Source organism: Pholcus phalangioides, unplaced genomic scaffold (genome assembly GCF_987345545.1).
Source record: "Pholcus phalangioides strain wild (caught in Gottingen) unplaced genomic scaffold, Ppha-v1.0 ptg000024l_1, whole genome shotgun sequence".
Classification (NCBI taxonomy): domain Eukaryota; kingdom Metazoa; phylum Arthropoda; class Arachnida; order Araneae; family Pholcidae; genus Pholcus; species Pholcus phalangioides.
Window position 1 is genome coordinate 16,242,979 of NW_028301616.1, and position 25,130 is coordinate 16,268,108.

The following is a 25,130-nucleotide window of genomic DNA, read 5'->3' on the forward strand; positions in this document are numbered from 1 at the left end:
TCAGCTGTTCTGTTTGCATATCCACGAATTTTTGCCATTTTGCGCAATAGAAAAGGGAGAAAGAAAACACAACAAACATGAAGATCGGCGAAACACGCCACTCGCGACGCATTTGATTCCTCCAGAAGCATTCGGCCAATCACGCCCGGCGAAAAGCGCTGTCATGAGGCACTCTGTAAAGCTGGGTTTTCCTAGGAGCTGATTTTCTGTGACACACGCCGTCCACTCACCAATAAGAAAAGCGGTTCGACCTTTGTTCCTAGAGCGCAACAAGCCTCACGCCAGCGCTTTACGTCGGGCGTGATTGACCAACTGCTTCTGGAGAAGTCAAATGTGTCATTTCACCATTCTTCACGAGGGATGCAAGAGAGCAATTTTATGGGTGAGAACACTGGAAAACTTTCCATGATGTGTGTGTGATTATTTGAAAAGGTGAGGGAATGTAATTTTAAATTTACTTCGGGTGGGAGAACGTCAATCAAAGTTCACTGTGGGGTGCAGTCTTGCTAAAAGGTTAAGAACCACTGATTTACAGACTCAAGGGATCCAAATATAAACAAGTTAGCACTGCAATAACCCAGCTATTCGAGAATAATTATATATATATATTTGTACCTCAATAAATATTAGATGTATCAATCAAGATACATGGAAACAAAATTCACAATAATCTTCCTTCTTGAACAAACATCAAAGAAAAAAAAAAGCAATAGATGGAAATAAAGTCAAATCATGTACTTCACAGTTTAATTCACATATATTCTTTCGCAATCATTGTGAAGAAATGGAACATTGTTCAACATAAAATGCACCTTTATCTCCAATTTAAAATACACATAATGGGTTCTGACAGTTTGTTTCACGAATCACTTCACACAAGCAATGAAGTTCACAATTATCTTAGACAAGTTGATACGTTTCTTGGTGAGAAAAAAAAAGCTGTGCTCGTTGACAACTCCCTTTGTTGTTACTCGGTGCTATTTGCCTCGTATGCAAGAATAATCAATCATTTCTATGGGTAACCATCTGGACTCTTCCAGAGAATCATATAGATCCTGTATAAATGAAAAAATATTTATGTTTTAATAAAAACAGTCAAACAGGAGCATTCTTACAAATAATATATAATGGGTGACCAAAAAAATGAGTCATGACATACATAGCAGTACTGTATTCAATTTACAGCGCAAGCTTTTGAAGAAGTAGTTATGCTCATTATAATGACCCCCATTGTTCCAGAGGAAACAGATGTCACTACTACGTTCAAAGAGTTCTGAAATTTATTTTATTACAGAAGAATGAATATAGAACCTGTTTATTTGGAGTTTCCTTCGAAGTAACAACCCTGTGCAATTATGCATTTTGCCACTTTTCATACAAGGATGTAAATGCGGATTGAAAATTTTTTTTGTCACACCCTCTAGTGCCTTAATTGATGTTTGATGCCCTTTTTTTGGAACCTGAGAATTGTCACCCCATAAGTAAATTATTTATCAGAAGAAAAAGGAAAAAAATCATATGGGGCGAGATCAGGAGAACAAGCTGGTTATAGAACTATTAGAATGTGATGTTTTTGATAGATTATCTGACACAAAGAGAGACCTGTGAGCTGGCACATTGTCGTGGTGGAGCACCTACAACTCGGCCTTTCAAAGATCTGGTCAATTGTGTCTCACCAAATTATTCAGACATTTAAGGACTCACAGGTCTCTCTTGTCAGGTTACCTATAAAAACATCACAATTTGATACATTTCAACCCGTGATCTCATCCAATGTAACTTTTTTACTTTTTCCCTGGAAAAATAATTTGCTCAAGGGGCAATGATTCTCAGGTTCCGAAGAAGTACATCGAGCAATGATGAAGGCACTAGAGGATGTGATAAAAAAAGGGTTTGCAATCCGCATTTATATCTTCGTGCGAAGGCAAAAATACATAATTCAGACGTGCCAACTTTTGAAATCCAGAAATTCTACCGAGGGGGGTAACCCCCCCCCCCCCAGGCAGGTTCTGCATTGCCCCTGAGAAGAATATAATTCCATGTCAGTCTTTCCATGCAGAATAAAGAAAGCACATCTATATACTGTTCATAAAGTATAAGTGTTTCCTTCCGTGGATGCTATCAGTGATTGATAATCTTGGGTATATGAATTCTTACAAGTTTTATATTTAGCTGTATATAGCTTGAAGTTCGATATTTTCTTTCTGAAGATGTTTAATCGGAAGAAACAATTAAAAAAAATTCAAATTACAAAACTGCGGACGAAAAAACGTGTTTACCGCACGGCTGTTAATAGAATACAATAACGATTATACAGGAATGTCGGCAACCAAGGTCATGCCCCGGATAAATGATTGCCGTTAAACACTACGAAAACGAAGTCGCGTCTTTGCCAGTTGACTTTTTTTAACTGCTGCTCGATGGAAATGACTACGGCTATCCTCTATGGGTGTTTTCCCTAACGGCAACATAACCATTGACGCCACGACAACGTGAAAGCTCACGTAAAATCTCTGCCAAAATCCGGAGAAATTTTAACAAATCCGGACAGCGGGAGGAAGGATGAAAAATCGGGAGAGTTGGCAGGTCTGATAATTGTAAAGGGAAACACCAAATAAACCGGTTCCATCTGTATTCATTCTTCAATTATAAAATAATTCTCTGAACTTTTTGAACATAGTAGAACAGTTGAATCCCATTTTAATGGATAACATTATAGCGAAAAAATCTGGTTTAAACGAACCCTTTTCTAATCCCCAAAATAAGTTCACATAGGAACAATGCAAGAACCTGGAATTTCATTATAACAAAATTTCATTATAATGAAGCGATTTCTCTGGTCTCTTGGGGTTCATTATAACGAAATTCCACTGCATATTGAGAGGTTGATATCAAAAGTTTAAAAAAAAAATTAGCTGTTTAAGAGAATTCCACATTTTGACAGAATAAAAAATTATATTATTTATTTTGTTATAATGCAAGCAGTTGGCAATGGAAATGTACTAGGCTAGAAATACATTATAATAAAATACAATTGTAATAATTACCAAATACAACTGTAATAATTACAAAATACAATTGTAATAATTACAAAATACAATTGTAATAATTACAAAATACAATTGTAATAATTACAAAATACAATTGTAATAATTACAAAATACAATTGTAATAATTACAAAATACAATTGTAATAATTACAAAATACAATTGTAATAATTAAAAAATACAATTGTAATAATTACCCAATACAATTGTAATAATTACCAAATACAATTGTAATAATTACCAAATACAATTGTAATAATACAGCATGTACCAAATACAATTGTAATAATACAGCATGTACCAAATACAATTGTAATAATACAGCATGTACCAAATACAATTGTAATAATACAGCATGTACCAAATACAATTGTAATAATACAGCATGTACCAAATACAATTGTAATAATACAGCGTGTACCAAATACGACATGTACACACTTATTTACCAAGTTCTGCAATATCAGGGGTCAAACACACTCAAGGATGTATTTTGTTCATTTCTTTAAAAAAAGGCAGGAGCAGAGCTGAGTTTGGCCATTGTATTGGATTGAATGGTTTTTGTAGGTGACCATATTGGATGGAAAATAACATGAGCAGGAAAACTCAAAACTTATGGACTTATCCTATCAGTTATAATGGAATGGTTGCTATAGTGCATGGTTATTATGATGAGCATCCACTGTATTATGTTATTTTGATTGGACTGGAACAAGGTCAACATGCTGTTAGTTAAAAAAAAAAAATGGGGTAAGCGGAGTTTCTCAGAATACGGATCAAAGATGATAATTATGAGATAGACATAAGGGTGGGTGGGTTCCGTGGAAAACTTTAGGAAATTCATTTTGTTGAGCCATGGCTATTTCAGCAATACTTAACAGGATAAAAGGTTTAGAGCTGATTTTAAATGGATGGATGAAGACATTCACGTTCAATACACAATTAAAACACCTTTGTTTTTCTTAAGGTAGTGGTTACAACATATAAAATATTCTTCAGTAATGAACAAAATCAAACCTCAGTGACTGACAACATAAAACTGATTTAAACATAAATTGAATTCTATTTTGGACCATGACAAGAGAGAGAGAGCAACAACAGTTAGTGTGCTTACATTATACACCTGACAATGACATAATTAACGTATCAACCTCTACTTTGAAAAAAAATTTCAAACTGAGTTCTAGGCACAAAAGTATTTCAGCACCACACATGCATTCAACTTCAAACTTTACTGTACTCTCATATGAGCAAAACTGTATCATTCTCAAGTTTTAAATTATTCATTTATTATTTTTTACAATGTGATACTGGAAATTAAATAAACTCACATCATTACTCTGCACTGTTTCTCTGTTCAAGTTATCCACATCCAATGGAATATCATGTTCTGAAATGATAGAAAGAGAAATTAGCATTTCATTAGCAATGGAGAAAATTGAACACAAATCCCGAAAGTTTCATCATTACAGTAAAATCCTTAAGTTGGGCCTACAGTATGCATTGTCCTCAAATGGTTTGCTAAACTTCTATATAATTTGGACATTATGAAAATTTATGACACAAACAACAAATCAGCTGGTCATTAAGACCCATCCGATTTTAAAATTTAAAAGAAATTTTTGCTCTGCAGGGAAGCCGGGCTTCTTATATGGTAGAAAACTTATGGTCAAGATGGTGATTATGTTGCAACTCTTTTGTATACGAGTGGAAAATGAAAAAATAAAGAAAAATCTAGGGGTATTCCACAAGGGATCTGGGCACATATTGTGCGTCTAACTGATCATGACTAGATTAGCTCAAACTGCATCAAGTGCATGCTTAAGCTGGATAAGTATGATTCAAGAGTAGGGAGTCAGAATTTAATTTGTGAGTATAGATCTACATTTATTTTATAAATACAGGCACCCCTCGCTTTATGCAAGTAATTAATTAATTGGTTCCACAAAATGATCACATAAAGTGAGTAGAATTTAACATGTGTAAGATAGGGATAGGAGGTTTTCTTCAGAAGGATAGGGGAAAAAAAAACCCAATTTCTAGCAGCTTGAATAATTTAGTTCAAAATTATAAATAAACCTGGTCAATTTATGGTATATGAATAGTCATCCTTTCATATTTGCAGGGGGTTACGTTCTAGGGGTGACCGCGAATAACCCAAACCCGAAAATATTTTTCTTTAGGCATCTTATTTTTCCAGTATCTGTTTTGTGTGGAAAAAGTAGAAGGGGAGAAGGGGGATCCAGTGATTCAAGGTGATGCTTTCTGGAAAAAACAACATAATAACTGTAAGTTGTTTCTTCTAAATTCCAGTTAATTTGTTAGAGTATATATATATAGTAACAAAGTTTCCTCTACCAACTTTTCTATACGTGGAAACATCCACAGATGGGTCTATTTCATGGAAACAATCCATTGCCAATTTAAGATTATAAAACTTTTGTGATGGTGCTAAGAATGAACGTCTTCTAATTCTTCATAAAGAGTATCGCTTCAGTTTCAGAAGCAGTCAGCTTAATTAATCCCTTTTAATGTTGATTTCTGAAATTAATTAAATTATAAATTAATCTAAATTAAATTCTTTAATTTAGGTTAATTAAAGAATTAATTAATCTATTAATTAATTCTCTAATTTCTTTTATCTTTCATCAGTGAACCCTTCTCCATTAACAATTCAGAAAATGTGTTTTTGTAGTCCAAGCTTTTCCATTGTTCATACAAAATACTGGGAGATGAAGCTTTCTTTTCATCAATACCTCAAGGATTTGCAGATTAAATAATGACGGCTATATGTATGCAATACATATCATCTTGCATACCCTTTTTTATCACACCCACAGAAAAACATCACTTTCTACTTTCTACATGAAAGACGTGGATCCAGAGCTATACACTAGTAGGTGTAGAAATTTGATCAGTCAGTACGGTAGCAAGTTATTATTTCTTGATATATCCGGATTTCTTGATGATACAGAAATCATAGCAAACAAGCTAACCTTCATCAATATTTTGAATTTTCTTTGCAAGTTTTTTACTTTCAGAACCATTTAAACAGCAAACTTGTATAAATATTTTCGAAGCACCAGAAAAACCTTTAACAGAATATATTTTTAAACGTTTATTTAACACCTACGATTTATATTTTATTCTGATACAAGAATTATTACCTCAACAACGTTTTCCAAAGAAAAAAAAAAAAAAAAAGAAACTGGGAAAAAGACCACGAATTCCAAAATTACAAATATAAAATCCGTGAATACAGAGGGCAGACTGTAAATTGAATTAATACTTTTCTCTTCTCTCTCAGTCTTCATTGCTTCCGATCGATTCTAGAGAATATGGATGTTTTCTTTCTTGAAGGGCCTGGAATGATTGTGGCCAATAACTTTTTTAATGGAAGCAGAGTGAGGGCCCCTAACAGTCTGAGTGTGTAGCTAGTGTTGTGTCTGATATCCTAGTACTGCCATCTATACTTCAAATTGTGAGTGAAGTGCAATAATTGAATATTTGTAATATTGTAGGCCTGTTGCTCTCAGTGGCGAGACTTTTTAACGAGGAGATCGGCTCGCATTCGTGCTTTGAAGTTGGGAACCACAGAAAACCAACTTCAGCCAACCACCACTGTGGCGACGGTGGGGTTCGAACCCGGATCCCCACGATGCGAGTCCGTCACTATGACCACCACAGCGGCTTTTAATGGAAGCAGTCAAGATTCAGCTGACAAGCAGCATTCTTCATCTCTTTATCAGAACTTTAGGAGCAAAGTTAGACAATTCTGAATGTCCATTGCAAATATGACATAGATTCATTATGATAGTTTTCTTCGATTAAAAGTCTGATGGCATTGTCAATTACCAAAAAATGCTCATGAGATCTGATGAGAAGGATTTGAGTGTTTACTCATCCATATCAACAAATGCAACTGATTTTGGCATTTTAATTATGTCATATCCCTAATTTGCAAGTCCATTTTCTAGACTAAAATCAAACTACAGACCAAATTTTGTGGGTTGCAATTTCTAAAATCAGTTTTTGAAAATCGTGTAATGGAGGGATACCTGTATATGTGTATTCAAAGAGCTTAATATTACAATCATGCATGCTCATTCCAATTAATTTTCAATAAATTGTACACAAAGATACTATCACATGAACAATATTCACATTAACAGATATCATCTCACCAGCCAACCGACGCCAAAAAAAAACCTTCAAGAGTATGTAAACAATGTTCATTTTAGTTTCTCACAAAAATGACATTCAAATATAATACAAATGTGTAGACAAGAGAGAAAAAAAAAAAATCGCAAAAGTTCATAAGACAAATCAAATAATTAATCAACATTTAGTTAGTGTAAAAAGAATTGCTTTAAAACATCTATGTTTAATGAAAAAACTCACCTTCAATGATAGTTTCAGAAGAATCATATATGGTGTAGTACTAAAAGATGGAAAACAAAAAAGAGTTTACAACCAATGTTTGGCTATAAGAGGATGCAAAATTTACTTCATAAATGAGAATAATGATCAAAAAGCATAACAAATGCTCATGATTTTCATAAAAACCTCAATTGATTAGCAAATAAAATAGAACCTTAACATACTATAGAAAAATAGAGATGTGCTTTACCTTAGCATATAATAACCTATCCACAGTACATTATGGCTGAAAGAATTAGAATAAGTGTACACTGGAAAAAAAAGTTGAGACAAACTGACAGGGTTATTATTTTCCCCATACCATGGTATGTATTAGTAGTCTCAAAGTTTTGCTTCTTATGCTTTGCGACAGAAACAGTATAAAGTAGAATTAGCAAAAAACTTTGAGCCTCCTAGTATTGTACATGCACCTTGCACACACATTCCTCTGTGGAATTTTTTTGAGACTACTAACGATAATGATAACTCGGCTAACAAAGATTTGTTTTGCAATTTTTCTGCCTCAGCTAATGAATATGGATTTGGCTAATGAACATTTTTATTGATATGAATGCACACACTAATATAAAACAGCCAGGATGCGTTGTGAGCAGAATTTTAGCTCCAATCACACACACATCAGGGTCACTGTCATTTGAACCTCATTAAATCATGTCCACCTGGGAATCATACATAACTAGTGTAAAATAAAAAGATCTTCAGTATCTCATCTTCCAATAAATTCTCATTTATCTGTATAACGCTCCTTGGTGTTTTAAAAACTTACCATTCAATATTGGGCAGTACCTAGAATGAATTGAATGATTTTTCATAAAAACCTACAGGAAATCAGCTAACAAAGATTTCGATTTACGAACACACATAAAATTTAGGGAATGAATTATCTTTGTTAGTCAAGGTATCACCGTACTACTAAACTGAACACGTTCCCTCATAAACATTCCTCAGAAGAATTTCCAATGAATTAGTACAAGCCGGAAAGTATCATGTAACAAGGTGAAGGTGGATTGTTTTTAGAAATTGCACATGTTAGGGGTCATTCAAGTATTACATAAGCGCCTGTGAGGGAAGGGTAACATTTGCTGACTTTTTATGATAAAGAAGGGGCAGAACATCACTTGATCTGAGAAACCCTGGAGGGTAGCATTCTGTCAGTCAGCTTCAGAATTTGGAAGAGAAATGGGAAAGTTACTATTGCTTTTAAGTATCAATGCATGCATTAAAATGTTACTGGTCTGATTATGCTTGCACTCTGTGAAGAGACTTCTTTCAAGTGGGAGAAAAGCTTGCATTCAGGTATTGAAATTGGAAAACAATTTTAAGACTACAGGAGAATTTGCCATAAAGGTAAAATAACAGAATGAACAGTACGTAAAACAGTAAGATGAGCCTGGGCAGGATAGGACACAGTTCTCAAAAGTACAAAGTTCTATAGATCAGGGCTTGACAAATACCAGGCACCAGGTCCCCCTAGTGACTGGAAAATCAAAATTGACACCTACAATGTTTTGTATGTGGTTGTCAAATTGAAGTCTAAAGATAACAAAAAAATTTATGATTCCATTACAACATTCATTTTAAGATGGGAAAGCATCTGAGTTTTAGATTAGAAAAATAAAACATTATTTGGGACCTGGAAAAATCTTATTTTTTCAACCTAAAACACATCAATGAAAGAGACTTTCTGGATATTAGTGCCGAAATGAACTTGTCATTTGCCTCCACTAGGAAGACAAAAACTTTTCTTTTACCAGTTCCTCGTAGCACTAATATATTCAGATTTTATTTTTTCAATCTGAAAGTTTTTTTTTTTTTGAGCAAAATCCATATTTTCTCCCAAGAAATTTAGCTGTTTCTAAGTATTTTTTTGATTTGTCATGCCCTGTTATAGGTACAAAATGTAATACAAAGACAGCCTGGACAGACTTGTCAGAAAAAATAGTCAAACATCCAGAGAATATGTATTATTTTCATACGAAAATAAGGAAGCAAAACACACATCATTGATGAGTAACTAAGCAACATTAATAAAAGAAGCAGAGAACAGGTCACATGGGAACACAACGGAAAAAAAGCACAGTCACACAGATATTCTTAAAAAACAAAAAACAACCATGAATATTTCTTTTTTAGCGACAACGCAATCCCCAAAACAGGATACATATGCAATTGGATTTCCAAAAAGAATCCTTAAAAAAAAAAACCACACACACACACACATTATAAACATATTATATTTCAATAGTCCTACAACTCACCACATCATTTTCTTTACTATTTATTTTTTCAGACTGCTTGGAAGGATTTTCATAACATTCATGCCCAAGGGGGAAAAAAGAAAAATAATTTTATAATTAAAGGATCCACATAAACCACTGTCTATCAAACAAATTCGGAAGACATTTATTCATAACTGAAACATCCCGAAAAAGAATGTTTTTGATAAAAACACCCAAAACATTTATAGGAGCAATGTTGCTAGAGGTATTTGACAACTTAAGCAATTTAAGTAAACTATATAACAGCAAATAAGCAAACTGAATGCCTCACAACCAGCTTTAATTAAAAAAAAACGAAAACAAATTCCAAAAAAAAAAAAATCTGTAACCCTTAAATGTACAGCTTCGCATACACAGCATCCTTTTAATGCTCATTACTGCAGCCAATTTAAAGATAAAATTTAAAAATCACCTTTGCATATAAGGTGAAGTCATATTCTTCCTCCTATTATATATTTTGTGTGTTTAATTTGCTGACAGATTTAACAGTTAGGAACAACAGCTCTTTGTTCATTGCAGTGCATCTGTGGTTGTGTTCTTGCTATTCTATAATGTTTTTTTTGTTTGCATTTTTATTTTTTTTTAGTTTTACCTTGAGAGGATTGCAATCAATTTTTTTTCTTTCCTTTCTATAATTTGAATCAAAAAGGTAGTAGTAATATATGTATTTGGAAAGTAATATTACTTTGATATATTTATTTCATGCGAGATTTTTGAGGCTTCATACATCCTGTTTAAGGTGCTGCATAAGCAGTACAATTCGAAATAGATTTTTAAAATTTATTTTTCTAGCTTTTTAATTTGTTTCATTAAAAAAGAATTAGCATTTAAGGGGGTTTAACCACATATATATGACAATACATTCCTTTTGGAATTTGTAATAAGTACCTTAGAACCTTTATGGTAAGTTCAGGGAAAATTCTGTTAAACTACAAGCATCCCTTTTAGACTATGGCCTTAGTGGCCTGCTTAATCATTTATCGATGATTTCAATTAGCGGTTTGTTTGAGATCTTTAATCTTTGCGGTAACTTTCTTGAGATCAAGTTCTTGAAATGGTGTATAGATGGCATATGAATAAAAGCTCTATTTTTTCCCCTTTTATTATCTTAAAACACTTGGTTTGCAGACACTAGCAGGACAAAAAAATTTGTCTGTAAAAGAGGGATGGCCGTTAATCAGGGGTTTGAAATACATATTTCTATTATACAAAGGAAATTATTGTTATAAAAGGAGGGTGACAGCATCTGAACCCTTTGAGGGGCACTATATAGAAAAAAGAAAAAAAATTTGGCCAAACTAACTTTTTTATACACTGTACATAGGACTCACTGTACATAGAACCAAGAGTTTTTGGTTCTTGCTTTTTTCTCCCTAACTATCTCAGGTTGTCAAGAAGATCCAGGCATTGGGGAATGTATACCTTCTTCATCAGCACCATTTTCATCATCATCAAACCTGCAGTCAGTTTTGTTTTCTTCATCTGAGGTATCATAGGATGCATCAGACTCCGGATCAGAGGGGAGCTCCAAAATTAGTATAATATTGCTTCCTCTGCACTAAGGAATTTTTTACCACCAATAAAAGTAATAAATGCACAATATTCGAAAGAGAGGGAAAAAACCCGAGGCAAAAGAAATTCCAGGAAACAAATTTAAAACAGTAGAGAGAGAGCAAACATAGAATGTATAGCCGTCAACATTTTACTGATTATGGATGAGATTGCTGAGGAATTACCTTTGAGCGAGAAATTAAGAATAATCTGCCTGGAATTAAATCATATTTCTCAAAAAGAAAATTACAAGGTAGAAGACCCCTTAAACTTTACTGTCTTTTAATGATTACAGATCTGATACATGATGGATAAAATGTATTAAAAAACGAAATTTTTAAAAAATTTAATAAAAACAATGTTTGAAGTCAAATATTCACAGTAATAGAGGACCCATTTGGGCACTCCTGCAGCGTTTAAGCTGCAGTCGCATTTTTCGCAAAATGTGAAAGAAAATCTTAGAATGCGAAAGAAGTGGTAGCTACTTTCGCAAAAATGGGTACAGGAGGTACAAACGAACAGACATCCAACCATCAATCATTACATTAGCATTGTAGAATTTTGCTAAAGCTTTTCCCCCCATTTTTGCCTTTTGCGAAAGAAATTTTTTATCTAGCTTAAACCCTGCACTTCTGGATACCATTATGAAAGTTAACCAACCATACATTTTTAATTTTGCACTAATTTATATCTCCCTTGTTCAACCCTTTGATGTGCAAATAGTCAAAGATATGCTTCCCTCCGGGTGAACACAGGATCAACCCTTGGAGGGGGCATTAGGAACTTCTGCCAAAGAAATTTTGAGCAAATTCAAAAAAGCTTTAAAAAAAGATAAATGTATCTATATATAAACATTATTTTTAATAATATTTTCTACATAAGAAAGTTTTTTTCTACCATGTTAAAAGATAGGAGACACCTTAATCATTTTAACAGGGTAAAATTTTTACCTGTTCCAATATTTAAAAAAAAATCAGATTTTAAATTTTTTTCTTCCATAATGAGAAATAAAGCTTCAATAATTAGTTACATTAACAGTTGGACAAACATTTAGAGTACATCCTTAGAACATGGAAGCCGAATGGCACATAAAAAAACAGGGAAATTGGAAAAAAAGAAAGAAACGAAATCAGGCAAAAGCAAAATTTTCAGCCAGCTCAAGAGACTGACTGCTTCAAGATAATATTCAAAGGGTAATCAAATTTTTAAATTATGAAACAGATTAAGAATTCAGACACCAGGTCAATTTTAAACACACACAATATGACAGGACCTTTCAAAATTTGAAATTCTTTTAGCATTTTATTAATAATTAATCAGATATATATATATATTTTTCGCTTTTTACCTCATTTACCTGAGGGACTGTGGCTGAGGCTTGTTGCTGTTCGGTATCTGCTGCGCTACTAGTTGCTGAAGGAGGTGGTGCCTCTGGTGCTGGGGCGGGTTGACTGCCTGCAGTGGAAGGCTGAGCAGGGTACTGATATCCAGGAAACTGGTTAGGAGACTGATACTGGTAGCCGCTTCCATAACCTCCGTATGCTTGGTCGTAATTGTAATATGGGTTCTGTGACTGGTAGTTCTGCCATGCTGCATAGTAACTCTGGTAATCATATCCAGCTGGATATTGCCACTGTTGCTGTTGCTCTGGACCTGCAGATCTTGTAAAAAAATTAAAGAAAAATCTCATCAGCAATGATCACTATCCAGACATTTTTATAAGGTCCTGTTTTTGTGAAAATATTCTTTATTTTTGTGATATTTTACATAGAATTGTGGATGATTAAGTAATTTTGTGGGAAGCAGAACAATCTAGTTAACTTTGTGGAAAAGAAATGAAATTTCAAATTTACAGATTTGTAATTTGTATTTTGTGAAGGGGCTTTTGATATGTATCAGTTTGAAAAAAAAAACAGGTAATCTTTAGAAAAATGCACATTACTGTAACTAATGTGCATTAAGTTCCACTTATAACGTTTCTGTTTAAAATGACTAATTATCATGAAATCGAACCTTTTCCCCATATTGATGTCAACTTTTTCTGGATACAATGTTTGCAATTTTAATTATTTCTGCTTACAACGCTTGAAAAAATAACACCAGCCATCCCCCCCTCCACCCCTAAATCAGTGCACCCTTTTTTGAATTTTTCTCATGTAGAGAAACAAAAATGGTGATTATTTAGCGATTAACAATTGTACGCTAGCGATTAACAATTGTGTAAAAACTAGAAGTGGGGCTTTTCTTTTATGGCTATCTTGCAGCAGGCATTTTTTCTCAGAGAATAGACAGAAAAGTATGTTTCTTCTTTTTTCCCAGGAGTTTGATTTTTTTTTCTTGTTCTCTCACTTTGTCCAAAAATAATATGCAGAGCAAACTGATCTTATCACTGTTCACATACACTAGGGTGACCAAAGTATGTCTCTGACAGTGAAAAAGTTCTCAGAATATATATATATATAGGTTACTTTTTTTTCCTTTGAGGTCTTTTTCAAATTTGCTGCACTATAGAGAGCAATTCAGAAAAATTATTAACAATCTTCCCATTGTGGTGTTACATGATGTCCGCATATAATAAAGGAATAAATAACAGTCTTTCTCATCCACATCTGAATCAATTGATACAAAATCAAAAGAGCGACATGGACTCAAAACAGAAACAACTTAATAGATTTTTAGATGCCAGAATCAAATAGCATTTGAAAGCAGCTTTTCAGATAAAGAAAAAGCAGATTATGTCAACTACCTCTATGAATTTTTCTTAGAACAGCGGGAATGATGCTTTCATGACCTTTGAAATTTTGGAAAATTACAGCGTTACTGCTGTGTGTACAAGGAATGCATGTACAGTTCAGTATAGTGCAATAGTAGCAACAGTTAGATTTTACGAAGCACAAATTCAAGTTTGCCTAGATTTTAGTAGCTATTGATGCCAAGCAAGTTAAGCCTTGTGTTTTCACCACTATGTGAAACTTTTGCCTAATTTTTTTCTCGTAAGACTTTAAAAATAATTCATAACAAAATTATTTATAAAAAAACAAACAAATGACATATAGATACAAGTAGGACAATCAATTTTTTTCTGAAAAACAGCAACCAACAACCACTTCCAGTTTTTAAAATTTCATAATTCATGAATGAAATTTTCCCCTGCGTTTTATAAACAGGAAATTATGGTTGCTACAATGAGGTATAGAATGTAATCCAAAATTTTATAGATGTGATAAATAATAAAATTTGCAATGACCAAGGCAGAATATAGGGTTCCCAGCAAAATGCTTGATCATTTCCCGGACCAAACCTCTTGAAGAAACCCCTAGTGAAACCCCTCGCTGCAACGATAAATACCTTTACAACAATATATTTTTTAAATTGCATTTGGAATTGCCAAGTCTAATGTTAAACTCCTCTCGATACAACAGTAGCCTATGATAAATTCCTCTATAATGATCAATATTTTCAAAGAAATTTTGAAACTGTTACAACAATGTGTTTTATATTTTTCTCAAAATCACTTTTAATATGTTTTTGAATCCTTCACCAGTTTTCTTTTTCAAGGGTGTCTAATAACACATTGGTATTTCACATTATATACCCTTTCAAAATGTTAATGAAATGTTAGTTTCTGTGTAGTACACAAAAGTATTATACAGGAAACTACTACAATTTTTTTTGCTGTGAATAAACACTCATAAATGCATTTTATGGTGGTACTAACAGTGGCAATTCAGAAGAGATGCAAAAAACATCTTAAATTCAGTGGTGCCTGATGATAATGCTAACTATCAATATAACAATAATTTCTTTACAGAGATTTTTTTTTTGGTTCGTGAAGTAGGCTATCATTATAAAGGTTTCACTCCAAAGCTGGGATTACACTATGATGGTTTGAAAAAGTTCTTTTATGAAACTTGAAAGGCACTATCTATCTGTTGCCAACTTAAGTTCATTATGGAAAATATATTATCTATATCTTCCCTCAGGTTTGAACCTGGAATCGTGACAGCAACCTTCACGGTGGTAAACTGGCATCTTACCACCACACCACTCGGGCATTGGAACCCTAGACTGGAATTAAAATCATATTAAGGCATTAGCAAAATAAACTATCGCAATATAGTGACCCAAAGGCGAAACATACCTTTTAGAGTTGACAGGACCACTTCCTCTCCCAGGCTTTGAGCCAAAAGCATGAGAATTATGCATCACTTTCCTTTATGTATGATCCAAACTTCTATCACGAAAACCTCAAGACCTATTTAAAAAAGTACAAATTTTTATCCACATAAAAAAAAAAGAATCAAAAGTGAAAAATGGAAAAAAAAATCATCAAAAAATAAATATCCCGCCTGATAAATACAAATACAAATACAAATACAACGCCACAACAGGCAAATTGCCCAACGAGGTGGCTGACTTAAGAACATCATGGATCCCCGAGCCATTTTTTGGAGTCCCTACCTACCACTGCTACACCACACATGCACCCCCCCCCCCGCGGAACCCCCCAACGAACCGGTACTTCGGGAATGTGAGTGTACGTGTAGTGCAACCTGACGTAAAGTTTGTTTCGGTGTAATGCTTGTTATGTGTAGTGCTGTCATCTGCCCCCAGTTTTTCTAACTATGAGTGAAGTGTTATGGTTGAAATGATTTATCGTTGTAGGACTGTTGCTCTCTGCGGCGAGACTTTTTAATGGGGAGATCGGCTCGCATTTGCGCCTTGAAGTTGGGAACCACAGAAAACCAACTTCAGCCGACCACAATGTTGTTTATTTATTTTTAATTATATGTTTCGAGTGTGAACTGTAATGAGTTTAAGGCTAAGTACAATTGACTGGATACCAAGCAAAGAAGAGCATTCATGAGGACTGTGAGAGTTGGCGGTTTGACTTCTCGCAGATGACTGAATTTTCTTTCCAAAATTCATCTCCACTAGATATTCAGTCAATTATTCATACTTTGTATAATTAGCAAAGAGGTTCATCATTTTAATGAGTTAAAATAAGAACCTGAGACATTCTTATCCCGATACTGGTCAATTATCTGGTAGACATAGCAACATTCTTTCAAATCATTACAATTCAGAACACTTTTGATAGCAGCCTGGTGCTCCTATTCTGTGCTCATGAAAAAATGTGGCAATTATTTTTGACGGTCAAAAAACACTCCCACATGCACTTAAATATTTTTGTCATCACTATTTGACTCGTCCATATATATGGACAGGAAGATCTTGTGAAAGAAACAAATACAATCTAATTTGGTAAATGTTCGAATTTTAAAACTTAAAGCTTGTATAGTTACCCAGAGATGCTGCTGATGTGCTATACTGTGTCATACACCCGGAATATCCAGAAAGGACACATAAAAATTTTGTTTATCTGTCCCACAGGACACGTTTTTCTCGAGTTCTGAGAAAAAAAGTACTGAGGGAAAAACCTCCGCGGCAACTTTTTTACTTCTTCTCACCGTCGAACATGATGGCACTATGCCATGACCTTGAAAAGTAGTTCCATCTCTTTTAAGTACAAAGAAAGTACTGTGTATTGTTATGAAACATATAAACCCACAAGCTATCACAAATATACTGATGAAACATCTGGCTGTATCCCTGAATGTGTGTGTGAGTAGCTATAATATCAAATTTTTCAATTTCTTAGTTTTTCTCATGCAAGTTATGCATCCGAAGTTATGATACTTTTGTGGCTAACCCACCCACATTCAAAGCCAGAGCATTTACTGAGTTAATTTGTTTTGTTCCAAAAGATTACACATGCTGGTTTTAGAAAAATCATATAGGATTGGATCACCTGTGTTCAATTAAAATTGCCTGTAAAACATTTTCTGAGATGGGAGAAAAAAAAAACCCCCCTGTGTAAAAACTCAATCATAAATAGCCACAGTTTTTTCATCTATCTGCTACGTGGTCGTGAGTTTCCCATTGCTAAAATCCGGATGTGGGAACCCCTAATGCGTAGTGGTGGTCAACTAAATAGGATTTTTGAGGGTTTTCAACTTTGAGTTGGCCATTCCTTCGTAAAAAGCTTTGTTGCCACCATGCAGAGGCAGTTCTTGGGACATGCAGCTACATGAGGAGCCATTCTAGGAAGGACAACAAATTTGAGATAAAAGGGTGCAAAAAAAATTCTGAATGGAAAAAAAAATGAAATATTGCTGTCTGCTCTAGGAGGGATGCTAAATCTGAGATGCAGCAGTGAAAATTGTTTTTATTGATTGAAAAAAAATAAGGGAAAAATGTTTTGTCCACCCATTTGAGGGTGCGGAACTGAGATGAAAGGAATAAAAAAAAGTTACAATTTTTTTAGGCATTGCTGGAATAAGGAAAAGAATCGGGATGGGGCTGGCAAGAGGGGCAACAAAAACAGGCCCTGCATGGGTAATTATTTGTCCCAAGCAAAGCCATGATGATCAGCAGACTTACAGCACATAGATTAACTTGCAAATCCATACATTAGCAATTTGGAGGATAGATAGCACCACCTTCCGAAGACAAGACACTTTGACTCATAAGCACACTGTTAGGTTTCACCAATACAAAACAAATCTGACATAGCTTTCATATTCAGGTGTGAAATATGTGCTAATTAAATGGTGGTAGACTACACAGCTGCGGACCACCAAGGTGGGAAAAAAAACCAATTCCAGCTAGAAATCGCTCAGCAAGGCTTTATATGAATCAGAAAATGATCACCAGAATCATTTGCTTCAAATTAAATCCGAAGATATTATTGAAAGAGCCGAGCTTTCATTCTGAACTGAAAAATCAACCAGAAGAGAATTTATAGACAGATTTATTAGTAAATATATAATGTGCCATAAGGTCGCGATTACACTATGAAAGTTCTTTTTCAAAACTTAAATGCAATAATAAGCCTATTGGTTGCTTTCGCTCGAACGTAACCAATGCGTTCACTGGCTGCATTTTTCTTGTTTTATAAAATAACTTTTATAGTGTAATCCCAGCTTAAATTAATTATATTTGTTTTAAATTTGTTACACATGTTAACTCCTCAGTGTTGATGGGTTTCTATGAACTTCTAGTTGATCCATGAAATGTGATTTCGTTTATATATTTAACTTTATTTACAACAGATAATATTTACATAATACTAACGAAAATGCTGGTAGAGGAAAATGTGGACCATGCATGGCAAGACACAGACACGTGTGTGCATCTGTGAGTAGGACATCAGCAACAAACAAGCAGAGCCAGATGCCTTTGGCTACCGATTTCTGTTGTGTTGCCACCAGCAGAAAATAGAATAAACATTGTACAAGCTGCAAAGATAGGTCAGCGCCATTGTGCGGGCAGCACTACAAACTTTTCTCTACCAGTGGAATATTTAGCAACAAATGTAACTAAACCTAGTTATACTATTATACTAGCAAATTAAACTTTTTTTTGCTAGTGAATCTTTAGATTGGACATATTTAGAAATAAATCAGATTAATTGTTTAATAATTCTTCAGGGGGGGGGGGGAGGAGAGAGGTACCTGTTAATGATTTAACGATTGGAGGAGGTGGGGGGGGGGAGACCCAACTTTATTTATTTTTTTTTCAAGAGAGACAGGCTTTTATGCAAAAAGAACTTTTCTCAATAAAAAAAAATAGAATGGAGCGGCATCTCTCTGGTTATCTAAGTAAAACTTCTATTTGTAAACCTCTATTTGATGATTTTATTGTTTTTGCACTAAGCTCCTCATACAAGCACCATGACTAAAGTAGACCAGACCTACAGTTCACAGCCAAAGACCACCAGCTCCTCAATATATAATCATTGTTGAATTTTACCCTTTTATGATGCCCACCCATTTCTCAAATCTGTTCAACCAAGTGACTTTGCGATAAGGTTATTTTGTATGAGTGAATAAAAATAATCAAGAATAAATACAGCCGGAATGTTTACCTGGATGAAATAGTGTTCTGTTCAAAAAGATCTGTTTGTGTTTCAACAATCTTGAATTTCAAGGATTCCAACTAAAATAGCAGAAAACAATAGAATGTGGATAAGAATAAACACATATATAATTATGCAAATACTTTATACAGGGTGAACTTGGCATAATCTGATAAACCAAAGGAGTGATAGAGGACCCCTATGTGGAGCATAGGCCTAAAACACCATAGCAATCCTGTCCTATTTCTAAACCTTTCAAGTTATGGTGGATAAAGGATCATTCAAGTATTACGTTAGCATCAATAGGGTTTCCAATTTGCTGACTTTTTGATGACAAGGGGGGGGGGGGAGGGGGTTTGGATGATGCTTATGTCATTAACCACCCTTTACAAAAATATGAAACATTCTTAACGGCATCTTACTCGGTGCACCAAAAATGAGAAAAACCTTCTGCTAGTTTTGTGGGCACCTAAAAAAACACATTCTTCTTCCTTTTGATAAGTCCCCTACACAGCCACTTTAGTTATCTCTAAATGCTTCATGGATCCAAGTACTCTGGAACTGTGCCACGGATCACTTAAGGAATCTGGGAATGTGCCGCAGGTAACTTGAGTCATGTAGAACCATACTGGGGACCACCTAAGTGCTCTGAAACTGTGCTACATGTCACCCAAGGGGGATCTCTCCTCTCTAGATGACCCACAGATTGCTTAAGGTCTGTGAATGTGCCATGGGCTGCTTAAATGCTCTGGAGTTGTGCCATGGGTCACTTAAGTGATCTGTGCAGCTTAGTTTATTTTTATAAATTTATGTTTGAGAAAGGACAGGCTACATAATAACCCCCAGGGCCTCATTTGTTCTGCGGGCCAAGGGTTTAGCATGTGTGACTTAGAGAGACCGGGTTGCAATGAATTTCTTAGAGAAATTTTGAATTCTTGGACTTCAAACAGTATTAAAATTAACAGAAATTGATAACATATATAGGTATTGGAACAGCTTCAGTATAAGAGACACACCAACTTGGCGACTTTTTTCCGACGAGAAGTCGCCAGCACCGACACGCTGTGTTCTGCGTTGCCGTTGTTCTGCTGGGTTGTCGCTCTAGAATGTTCTTTCAGTTAAAGAACATTCTTTAACAGAAATTTCAACAAGGCGCTGGTTGTTGTTTTTCTGTGTTTCTAGTGCGTCTTTCAAACGTGTCTTCTCCCTTTTTTGCCATTCTTCCCTCTCTTCTCTCTTTTTTTTCTAAATGACGCCACCTTATAGCCGCGGTGTTTTGAATGATTTGAAAAACCTTAAGGAGATTACATATATGGAAGGAAGAGAAAATGATCAACGATCTAACATAGTGTGTGGCTCAGATTAATTAATTATTGGATATCTCTCAAGTTGTACCTTTAATATTTCCCAATATTTATTCTTTTCTGCATGCAGGATGCCTCATATCTTTTTTATTTATTTTTCTTATTTATTTTATTTAAAAGAATCTGGATTCCCGGAAAGAGAGTCTGGGTCTTAATTCATAATACATAGAATATATTTATACAACATGCAAGACTGTTATTTATTTAAGAGTGGATACCTTATGTTGTTTTGATGTTTAGTCTTAGATAGTGATATTTTTTTTATAATTATGCTTGTTGGTTTTAGCATTTTTATGCTTGCTTGAGCGTCAATAGCATCCCACAGTCTCATATCATATTTATTAACGGACCCAGAAATATTTATAATCCAGATCTTATTTATGTTTTCATTTCTCTCGTGTTTCATGATATTTTTTTCATATTGTTTCTGGACTATGCTGGCGATTTTTTTTCCAGCGCCTGTAGTGTATCTAACGGCCTTGGCGACTTTTGATGGGGTCGTCAGACATGTTTGGTGTCGAATACCGAAGCTGTTCCCTGATGACATTTTGCTGCCAAGGGTTAGAGTAGGGGGGGTCAAAAATGGCTAAACATTTACTAATGTAATACTTGAACCATGGGCGGAGATACGGGAGGGGGGGGGGGCGTGAGGGGACAATGCCCCCCAGCGTCAAAGGTGGAGTCGACTGATCTAATGTATATCTCAATTGTCATCATCATCATCTTGCCCCCCAGTAATAATGACCGTGCCCCCCCACTCAGACTTCCAAGTCTATCTCCGCCTATGACTTGAACGAACCCTAATGAATTATGGGGGAAAATAGCCCCAAGTCTTGAAAGAAACCTAGATTCGTGAAGTTCCTGAAAGGAAATATTTGGAAAAAGAAGAGAAAAATCCCATACAGTGACACCATTTTCTGCAGATTACATGCATTTAATGGTGAGCTACCAGTGCTGAAAGATTGGCAAAGTGCAAAATCGAACTGTCAAAATCTGTAATCACCATTTTCCCAAACACCCTTCCGTCAAAAATCCCCAATGCAGAAGGGATTAAACTATAGCTGTTCCTTGAAAAATTTGCAAGCAAAAGATGCACGATGATGAGCAGGGCTTCAGCCTATTGTTCAATAAATTTCCATCATCATGAACACGATGACAAGACCTAAGAGGCTTGTGAAAAAAAAGAAATGAAAATAGTGCTGAAATAGACAAGCAAGCACGTTGGCTTGAAAAACATTATTGTTGCCAATGAAAAATTTTGAAAGAGTCAAAGAACCAAAGTAATCAGTTGGCGACAAAAATTAATCATGGTTTATTCCCAATATACTGCATATCCTCTTGTCACCAAGTTTTAGAGTATGCCAAAACAGTCATGTGTTGCCAATGGGCTTTTTTTTAACATTAACAGAATTTATCGGAATATAATAACATGAGTATCATTGAATCAAGCAACATTTTCAATGTCGCAACAGATGTGGGTGCGTGAAAGAGGTAAATTGACCCAGAGAAAAAGTCACCAGGAAAGCAGACACAAACTGGCCATGCGAATTCGTCAAGGCAGAAAATGCATTAAGTGGATGGCTATAAGGGAAAAGTGCTCGCCAAGCTGCTGCATATCATATATTAGGAATTGAGACTACATCGCCACAATCCCACTTACAGAACCCAAGCTAAAGTTTGTCATTAATTTATCTTCATTTTCTGCTATAAAAACCACAGTATCATCATTGCTTTTGGTGATATTTTTTCTTTGCCAAGAAAGACGTCCTAAAAGCATGACTACGTTTCACTCTAGGCTATCTTCTCGTCATGCTTTTCTATGTTTTTCTCGCCAAAGAAAAAAAAGTCGCCAGTTAGATAATGACATGTTAATCAAGCAATAAGATACAAACTAGTTAAAAAAATCTTCGAGAGTCTGTTTCCAATGAGAACCCTTTCAGCATAAATTAACAAGAATATGGTTACCACTATTTTGATAGATATTATGCATACATAAAAGAGGATATTTGTGATTCATAATTACCCAAGAGAGGATGATATATCATTCCATCGCCAATATTTACGGACAAAGTTTCACAATCTAATTAACACTTCAGTACACGGCAAACAAATTTGCAGAATAAACACGGTCGCTTGACTTGACTGTCAATAACAGTACATACATTGTATAACACCGTGACCATACACTATATATTTTACGGGACATCACACCCACATTTTGACGGACGAAGTTTTCTATAAAAACATTGGCGGAGATAGACTTTAAATTCTTCCTGGAAAGAGGCATAATGATGTCCACACATATATTTAGATCGGCCGTACACCTCTTTGATGTTAGGGCCATTGAATATTAATTTAACGTTCAGATACTTTTAGTGCCATCTATTGGCAGACTGGGAAATTAAACCCGTTAGGAAATAGCTGCTGCCATCTAATATTCATAAAAAAAAGAAAATGAAACTCGCACCTGACATCCTTGAAAACGAGATGGCAGTACTCTATTCATTGGAAATATTTTCCACACTATTGAAATTGGATAAGTCAAAGTCGCATAGCTTCACAGAGAAACTACAATGAGTCAGGACCGACCATATTTACCTTCAGTAATGAAATCAACTGAATTTTTATAGATTATTTTGTACTTGTCGGTTATCTGGACAACCATCGGTGCGCTTTTTTATTACCCACAACTTGTGCTTTTTCGAAAGAGTTGGTTACATCGATGGTAGACTGTATCAATAATGTCCTGAGAAACACAAGTCCTGACAGTGAATTCAACATGCGGGTCGCCATGTTTGTTGACATACGAAAATTTCAACGGCTTTGACCAGTAGTAAAAAATATTATCCTATACTACGAATTTGCTGCCATCTATGATTCAGAAATAGTACTGGTTGGTAGTTTATCGTTTGCTTTCTTAATAATAGAGAATAAGTCATCAGTCAACAGAATTTATGTAAACGAGCATTCAACAATAGAAAACAAGCAGCTTTTTTTATGGTAAGACAATTTAAAAACGCAAATGACTATAAATTTGCGTGGGTTAAAGAAGGAAACATTTTTCCTCCGAAAAGATGAAAAGTCAAAAATATTGTGAAAAACAGAACAAGAGAAATACACAAACATAAATGGGAATCGGTAGCAATCAAATAACTACACTGAACCAACAACCATTGGAGGAAATTGGAGTAGTTCAAAATTTTTTCAAAAGGCTCACCAACATAAATAAAACACTAATTTTCAATACTTAACATACAAAGCTTAAGCGCAAATTTTGATAACTTTACAGCTTTTTTAAAGTTTTTGAATGTATCAATAGATATTTGTCTAAATGGAATATGGATAGAAACAGATGATTTATTCAATTATTATATTTCAGATAATATAAATGATTATCACAGTTACGCAAACTGTAGAACTTATAATAGATCTGGAGGAGTTATGTATATAAACAAGTCAATTAGATCATTACAAAAAAAACACTATAAATTCTAAACAGCGGAAGAAGCTTGCGTATTTCTCCCTGATTATGAACTAGAAATATTACAAATCTATAGCTCATATTGTTATACCATATCACAATTTAATGATCAATTGGAGTTATACATGTTAAATTTGAAAAGTAATACATTAATAGTGGGTGAAATAAATATTAATCTATGTAGAGAAGACATTGAAACATCAAAATATCTTGATATAAGGAGTTAAACGGATTTCGTCCATTACACGGAAATATAACTAGAGAGGAAAATAGAACTAAAACATGCATTGACTATGCTTTCTATAGAACCAAACAAACAACTATACAAGAATTCGCTGTTTATAAAACCGAAGTCACTGACCATTACCCAATAATAAGTTACATCATTTTTTTGGAGAAGAATATAAAAATCAACAGAACAAATGTACAAATAACGATAATAAACTATGAGAAATTTGAAAAATTCATTTCAAATTTGAATTTAAAGACTATCATTGAAGAGAGTAATACTCAAAATAAATACAAACGATTCATGGATGTGATAACATTTGACTCGAACTTATTGTCTAAAACAATTTAAAAAAAATCCAAAAAACCCAAGAAAAATGGATTACCAAGGAAATTATAGACAGAATAAACTACAAAGAAAAGTTAATATAATAATCAATATCAACAATATCCTTTGATATAGAATACAAGAACTACGACAGAGAATTACAAGAAACTCATAAAAACCACAAAACTGAAATACATTAACAACAACTTCAACACTTGTGAAAAAAGTAAAAGACTGCAATGGAAATGTATCAATGAAACCATTTTTAACAAAAATGTAAAGGATAAAATATTACCAGAATTCCAATGTGCTTCAGATATGGCTCAAAGATTCAATGTCGATTTTATAAACAGAAATTTAGAGGATGTAGAAGAAAATGAACATTATTTTTGCACAACACAAACAAATAATAACGCAAGTAATTCCATGTTTTATTTTGAAACCAATGATGAAATAATAAAGGATGTAATCAAAGAAATAAAAGAAAACA

At 34.3% G+C, this 25,130-nt stretch overlaps 1 protein-coding gene across 4 annotated transcripts; it reads right to left on the bottom strand.

Moving 5' to 3' along the window:
• Positions 1 to 720: 720 nt before the first annotated feature.
• Secp43 (tRNA Selenocysteine associated protein) lies at positions 721 to 22,753 on the bottom strand. 4 transcript variants are annotated; one of them, XM_089250748.1, is made up of 8 exons: positions 22,627 to 22,753; positions 19,249 to 19,319; positions 15,460 to 15,573; positions 12,676 to 12,979; positions 9,747 to 9,779; positions 7,450 to 7,489; positions 4,380 to 4,438; positions 721 to 1,055 (listed from the first exon to the last, which is right to left on the bottom strand). In XM_089250748.1, the coding sequence occupies exons 3-8, from the start codon at positions 15,522 to 15,524 to the stop codon at positions 978 to 980; spliced, it is 579 nt and encodes a 192-aa protein (XP_089106874.1). In that variant the 5' UTR covers positions 15,525 to 15,573; positions 19,249 to 19,319; positions 22,627 to 22,753; the 3' UTR covers positions 721 to 977. The 4 variants fall into 4 exon arrangements, with proteins under 4 accessions (XP_089106874.1, XP_089106873.1, XP_089106875.1 ...); XM_089250747.1 differs by having other exon boundaries at positions 12,667 to 12,979; positions 22,627 to 22,728; XM_089250749.1 differs by lacking the exon at positions 9,747 to 9,779 and having other exon boundaries at positions 12,667 to 12,979.
• Positions 22,754 to 25,130: the final 2,377 nt, after the last annotated feature.